The sequence below is a fragment of the Eretmochelys imbricata genome, unplaced genomic scaffold, assembly GCF_965152235.1.
Source record: "Eretmochelys imbricata isolate rEreImb1 unplaced genomic scaffold, rEreImb1.hap1 Scaffold_35, whole genome shotgun sequence".
Classification (NCBI taxonomy): Eukaryota; Metazoa; Chordata; order Testudines; family Cheloniidae; genus Eretmochelys; species Eretmochelys imbricata.
In genome coordinates this window covers 149,725-156,830 of record NW_027554347.1, presented here as the reverse complement: position 1 = coordinate 156,830, position 7,106 = coordinate 149,725, and the positions used below count along the sequence as shown (strand labels likewise).

General features: G+C 56.8%; 1 protein-coding gene across 2 annotated transcripts in view; it reads left to right on the top strand.

The window, feature by feature from the left end:
• The window catches only part of LOC144258705 (myosin-6), a 38,919-nt gene that overhangs the window by 2,068 nt on the left and 29,745 nt on the right, over positions 1-7,106 (top strand). For both annotated transcript variants that reach the window (XM_077806909.1, XM_077806908.1), the window contains exons 4-6: positions 6,632-6,659; positions 6,774-6,882; positions 7,057-7,106. The exon at positions 7,057-7,106 is cut by the window's right edge and continues 43 nt beyond it. In XM_077806909.1, the coding sequence (XP_077663035.1) occupies positions 6,632-6,659; positions 6,774-6,882; positions 7,057-7,106 (187 nt within the window). The remainder of the gene's footprint in view (positions 1-6,631; positions 6,660-6,773; positions 6,883-7,056) is intronic.

Genomic DNA, 7,106 nt, shown 5'->3' with positions numbered 1-7,106 from the left:
TACTCCCTATGAAGTGAGTCAGGGGAGCCTCCTCTTTTGGAGCAGACTGTCTCCAGGGCAAGAAGCTCACACAGCTTCCACCTTCCTGAGTCTGACCTCAGAGCATTCAGCCTCCCCTTCCCCTCCGTGCACTTCCTGCAGCAAGTCCACCTGGTGTGGGATCCTGCACCCCCACTCCGCAGTCAGACGTGACTCTCAGCCAGTGTAAAACAGAAGGTTTATTAGTTGACAGGAACATAGTGTAGGACAGAGCTTGTTCACACAGAAATCAGTGACTTTCAGACAAGTCCATAGAATCTCAGGGTTGGAAGGGACCTCAGGAGGTATCTAGTCCAACCCCCTGCTCAAAGCAGGACCAATCCCCAGTTTTGGCCCACATCCCAAATGGCCCCTTCAAGGATTGAACTCACAACCCTGGGTTAGCAGGCCAATGCTCAAACCACTGAGCTATCCCTCCCCCCTGTGCACCAAGCCAGCTGAGAGTGACTCACCTCTAGCTGCCTGGCCCCTGTACTGCCCGTTGCTCCTCCTCCGGCCTTTGTCTCGCTTCCGGGCCAAGAGTCACCTGGTCGCATCCCCCTCCTGGGTCTCAGGTTATGAAGAAGCGGACATAGCATCCCTGCAGGCAGCTGGAGCAACCCCCGCAAAAGTCACGCACCCTTATTCCCGTCACCTAGACATTGGAGCAATACACAGGGAAACTGAGGCACACACAGCATCCAAGCAAAACAGTAAGACTCACATAGGCTCACATATAACATAACAAGGGACAATCCCCACTACGTCACATCCCTCCCCCCTTTCGAGACTGGACTGAGCAGGGTCACTTTAGCCAGTGACCTGGGGAAGTTCAGGCCTCCCTCTCGGGACAAAGCATCAGCCATAACATTTGCACTCCCCTTAACATAAACCACCTCCATGTCAAAATCCTGGGAGGACAGACTCCACCTCAGGAGCTTGGCATTGGCCCCTCTCATCTGGTGCAGCCACAGCAGGGCGAGCAGTCCGTGTACACAGTGAAGCGTCACCCAAAGAGATCCGGCTGCAGCCTTTTAAGAGCCCACTCCCTGACCAGGGCGTTCCTTCTCTGTGGCCGCATAGTCCTGCTCCCGGGGCAGCAGCTTCCTGCTCAGGGAGATGATGGGGTGTTTCTCCCCCTTTGCATTGGCCTGCACCAGCACCCGCACCCAGCCCTTGTCTGGGGGCATCGGTGAACACCATAAAGGGCTTCTGAAAGTCTGGGTTTCCCAGCACCGGGCCCATGACCAGATCCTCCTTCAGCGTGCACGGAGCCCTCTGGCACTGCCCGGTCCAGACCAGCTTGTCTGGCTTCCCCTTCTTGCATAGCTCAGTGATGGGAGCTGACACAGAGCTAAAGTGGGGCACAAACCTCCAGAAGTGCCCCACCATCCCAATAAAGGCCTGGGTCTGTTTCTTAGTCTGGGAGCAGGCCAGTCTCTGATCATCCCCACCTTGGCTGGCTCTGGCTTTAGGCAACTGCTCCCCACCTTGCATGTCCCAGCTTTTACAGTCAGCCCTGCATCCTGGAGGTGACTCAGCCCCTCTTCACCTGGGACACATGGTCCTCCCAGGTCTGGCTAATGACACAAATATCATCCATGTACACTAGGGTAAAACTCTCCATCCCCCTCAGTAACTGATCCATCTGGCGCTGGCAGGTGACCAGAGCCTCCTTGTGGCCGAAAAGTAGGACCAGGGATTTGTACAGCCCCAAAGGGGTGACAAAAGCAGGTTTCAAGCTGGCGTCTGGATCCAAAGGCACCTGCCAGTAGCCTTTGGTGAGATCCCTGGTCACGGGGTACTGAGTCCCTGAGTCCCCCCCAACTTGTCTAGGATCTCATCAGGCTAGGTATGGGCAGGTACCAGACACGGTGATGGCACTGAGCTTCCAATCGGCCACACAGAATCGGATCAGCCCGTCTTTCCTGGGGACCAGCACCACGGGAGAGGCCCCGGTGGATGGCTGGATCCCCCTAAAGCCAGCATGTCTCTGACCTCCCTCCAGGGCCTGGGCTGTGTTCCCAGTTACTCTGAATGGGGAACACCTGATGGGAGGGCTGGCTCCCGTCTCCACGCAGTGGTCAAGCTCAGTTAGTGAGCCCAGGTCGGTTGGAAAACAGCTGTGGGTACAACTGCAGGATCTCTGTGATCTCTGTCTGCTGGGCAGGGGTTTGCTGGTCAGAGAGGGGAACTGATTCCAACAAAGGGCCGGCTCCTGTCTCAGGGAAGAGACTCACCAGGGATCTTCCCCCTTCTCCCCCTGGCCACACACAGCCAGCACCAGCCTCTCCCTGTCACTGTACGGCTCCATCATGTTGACCTGGTCCCCTCGGTGGCTGTGAGCCCAGTTGGGCAGGTCCACCACATCGTTCTCCTCATCCAGCTGCTTGATGACCGTGAAGGGCCCGTCCGGGGCAGCTTGCAGCTTATTCTTCCTCCCTGGGATGAGCCCCCTCACCTGGTTCCCAGTGCCACAGGCTGAGTGGCCGTACCAGACCTTCTGCCTCCCTTGGGCCCTGGCTAGGTTCTCCCTGCCCGGACCCATGAGCTCAGCGAGCTTTTCCTGGAAAGTCAGTCCATGCTCCACCGCTGATTCTCCGTCGGGGGAGGCCTTCCCCTCCCATCCGTCCCTCTCCAGTCCAGGGCCACTTTCTGAAAAGGCTCCTCTATGACAGGCAGGTGTCTCAAGGCTGCTTTACCCTTGTCCCGGGCCTTTTGCACCTCTGGACAAGGCAGTCCTGGTTGGCAGCTGTCCCACCCTGGCTGTGGTTCCCCACACTCAGCTGGGTCTCTGATCCCCCTGGGCTCAGCTTTGCCCCAGCCATCCCATTGAGGGCCAGCAGCGAGCCTGCTGCTTTGCTCACCATTTCAGAGCCAGTGTGAGCCACCTCCCCTGTGTGCAGGGGGGGCGGGGAGCATCTCTCTGTCCCATTCAGCCCTAGGGCTCTGGTTGCAGGCAGGCAGGTATCCTGAGCCTAGCAGCGCCTCTGCCCAGCCATGCTGACCGCTTCAGTCTCAGCCGATTGGTTCCCTGATTCAAATTCAGACCCTCGGCCGTTACCGGAGCCGGGCCTGGATCCTGTCCCAAAGAGACACAGTCATATCCCAACAGAACCTCACAGCCGATATCCTGGAGAACCCCAATGACCAGCCAGCCCCACCCCTCCTGGGTCTGCACAGGGCTCCGGGCCATAAGCAGGGTGAGGGGCTTCCTACCTAGGACCTTCACCCAGCTCACCCAGCCCCTCAGCATCTGGGGGGCTGCACCACCCGGGGCCTGACATCAGTTCTCTCTGTCCCAGGGTCTGGCCACCCCAGGAATGTCTCCCCATTGACCATCACCTTCCGCTCCCACTGGGGTCCGAGGGGCCTGAGACCAGGACGGTCCATGCAGACAAATATGCTGGGGCCGAGAGTGGGAGCTAGTCGCCCACCCTGCCCATCTGGCTAAACAGCTCTATGGCCTTGGGACCCAGGAAGGGGGCTAGACATGGAGCCTTTCCGCAGGGCCAGGCTGGTTCCAATAGCCAGCCTTCCCAAAGGCCGCGAGACAGGCATCTATATCTCCCCCTCCTTAACCTGGGGCAGCAATTTAGTGTCAAGGTTCCCTGCGGAACTGGCCCCCCGGGGTCCATCTTGACTCATCCCTGGATGGGTCCTTCTGCCTCTCAGCTCAGACTTCGCCAGTTCCTGCTGCCTCTGTCTCTCCTGCTGTTCTGCTTCACTCCTTCCCTGCCTCTCATGGTCCTCTGACTCCTTCGATCTCAGCTCCAATTGCATCCGTCTCAGATCCACCAACGAGGAACCCAGTGAAGACCCCCAGCTGGTTGGGGACACAGGTCTCCGGGATACCCAGCTGCTCCCTGCCTCTCTCATGGCCCCAGGTGGGTCAGGAACTGGCTCCTTAGAGTGATCCTCCTCTTCCAACTGAGCAATCAGCTGTGCCTTAGTGAGCTTTCCAATGCGCAGCCCCCTCTCTGCACACCTCTACAATGTCCTTCTTAAGCAGATGGTTACAGGCCATCACTCCGCTGTTCCCAAGTGGTCATGGACTCACAGACTCGTTTTCTCTCAGCTCCCCATGATCCCCGGGAGGAACCCTTCAGTGCGACAGCCCTTCTCGGGGGTCCACTCTCTCGGGGTTAAACCATAGACTCCTCCACCTCCTGGAACCACGCCTCCCGGAGCCTCCAGCACACCTGTCTCTCACTAATCGCCCTTCATTTTACTGCTCCCCAGTCACTTACTGCAGGATGCTCTGTCCATGGGGTGCAGTTTATCCCACCGCTCCCACCATTTGTCACAGTCACCAGGGCCATGCTCTGGGACTGCTCCCTACTAAGCCAGCCAGGACTCTGGGGGAGCCTCCTCTCTGGGAGCAGCCTGTCTGCAGGGCAAGAAGCTCACACGGCTTCCACCTTCCTGGGTCTGACCTCGGAGCATTCAGCGTCCTCTGCCCCTCCGTGTGCTTCCCACAGCGAGTCCGCCCAGGCAGGGTCCTGGGGAAGCCAGAGGGTCCTGCCCCCCAACTCTGCAGTCAGACGTGACTCTCAGCCAGCCAGTAAAACAGAAGGTTTACTATCAGGGGTAGCCGTGTTAGTCTGTATCCACAAAAACAACAAGGAATCCGGTCTTAAAGACTAACAGATTTATTTGGGCATAAGCTTTCGTGGGTAAAAACCCCACTTCTTCAGATGCATGGAGTGAAAATTACAGATGCAGACGTAAATATACTGACACATGAAGGGAAGGGAGTGACCTCACAAGGGGAGAACCAGTGCTGACTGGGCCAATTCGATCAGGGTGGATGGTGTCCACTCCCACTAATAGATGCGGAGGTGTCAATTCCAGGAGAGGCAAAGCTGCTTCTGTAGTGAGCCAGCCATTCCCAGTCCCTGTTCAAGCCCCAATTAATGGTGTTAAATTTGCAAATCAATTTTAGTTCTGCTGGTTCTCTTTCAAGTCTGTTTTGAAGTTTTTTTGTTGAAGGATGGTTACTTTTAAATCTGTTATTGAATGTCCAGGGAGATTGAAGTGTTCTCCCACTGGCTTTCGTATGTTACCGTTCCTGATGTCTGATTTGTGCCCATTTATGCTTTTACATAGGGACTGCCCGGTTTGGCCAAGGTACATGGCAGAGGGGCATTGCTGGCACAGGATGGCATCTATCACATTAGTAGACGTGCAGGTGAATGAGCCCCTGATGGTGTGGCTGATGTGGTGGGGTCCTCTGATGGGTCACTAGAGTAGATATGGGGACAGAGAAGGCAACGAGGTTTGCTACAGGGATTGGTTCCTGGGTTAGTGGTTCTGTGGTGTGGTATGTGGTTGCTGGGGAGTATTTGCTTCAGGTTGGGGGGCTGTCTGTAGGCAAGGACTGGCCTGTCTCCCAAGGTCTGTGAGAGCGATGGGTCGTCCTTCAGGATAGGTTGTAGATCCTTGATGATGCGCTGGAGAGGTGTTAGCTGGGGGCTGAAGGTGACGGCTAGGGGCGTTCTGTTCTTTTCCTAGTTAGGCCTGTCCTGTAATAGGTGATTTCTGGGTACCCTTCTCGCTCTGTCAATCTGTTTCCTCACTTCCCCAGGTGGGTATTGTAGTTTTCGAATTGGCCCTGTCAACACTGGTTCTCCACTTGTGAGGTAACTCCCTTCTCTTCATGTGTCTGTATATTTACGTCTGCATCTGTAATTTTCACTCCATGCATCTGAAGAAGAAGGTTTATTAGTCGACAGGAACACAGCCTAGGGCAGAACTTGTTAGCACAGAAATCAGTGACTTTCAGCTCTGGTCCTCCCCCTGCACCCCAAGCCAGCTGAGACCGACTCGCTTCCAGCTGCCTGGCCCCTGCCCTGCCCTGCCCGTTGCTTGTCCTCCGGCATTTGTCTCACTTCTGGGCCAAGAGTCACCTGGTCACATCCCCCTCCTAGGTCTCAGGTTATGAAGGGGCGGCCATAGCATCCCTGCAGGCAGCTGGAGCAACCCCCGCAAAAGTCACACACCATTATTTCCACCACCTAGACATTGGTGCAATACACAAGGAAACTGAGGCACGCACAGCATCCATGCAAAACTGTAAGACTCAGGCTCACATACAACATAACAAGGGAAAATCCCAGCTGCATCACATACCCCAACCATAACCATAAATATAACCCCAATCTTAACTATACCCCAGCCATAACTATAACCCTAACCCCCCAACACACACACACACCCCTTCTGCCTCACCAAGAACACCTATAACACAAGCTGAGAGGTGCGTTTCCCCAACATCCCACCCTGTCCCTGACATCACTCTCCTGACCCACACACCTGGGTACCTCCCTTCCCTCCTACCCCCCCATCCTTCCCACCCCCTAACTGACCCCCCAATTCCACCCACCTCCCACTCCAGTTGCTCCCCTCACCCTCACCCTCTCCTTGTCCCGTACCCCTTCCTCATCCACCCTCCCAGACCTAATGCCCTCTTCTGCTTTACCCACTCCTTGTCCCTGCTCCCTCCCACCCATTCCCCCTCCCTCCAATCCCAGCCACCCCATATCTCCCTCACACCCCCTGCCACCCCCCTATTCCCCCACGGCTGCCTGCTAACCCCTCTTCTCTCTTCCAGACCGAGAGAACCAGTCCATCCTCATCACGTGAGTACCTACCTTCCCCCCACCCACCCCACCCACTGTCCCCCTGGAGGCCCCAGCTGCCTCCTGCCCCCCTGTGCCACCCCCCATCTCCCTCGCCTCCTTCTTTCTCCCCAGCGGAGAATCCGGCGCAGGGAAGACGGTGAACACCAAGCGGGTCATCCAGTACTTTGCCAGCATCGCGGCCATCAGCGACCGCAAGAAAGAAGGGACCAGCGCCAACAAGGTGAGACCTCTGCCCTGATGCTGCTCAGCTGCAGACCCCCACATGTTGTTAGCTCAGTACCTCCCAGTGCTGCAAGCTTCCCCGTGACAGCGCCCCACAGAGGGTGGTATGGGGAAGTTGTGGGGAGGATCTGTAGCCAGTTCTAACCGCCCCCCTTCTGTTTTGACCCTCAAGGGGACCCTGGAGGATCAAATCATCCAGGCCAACCCCGCCCTGGAGGCCTT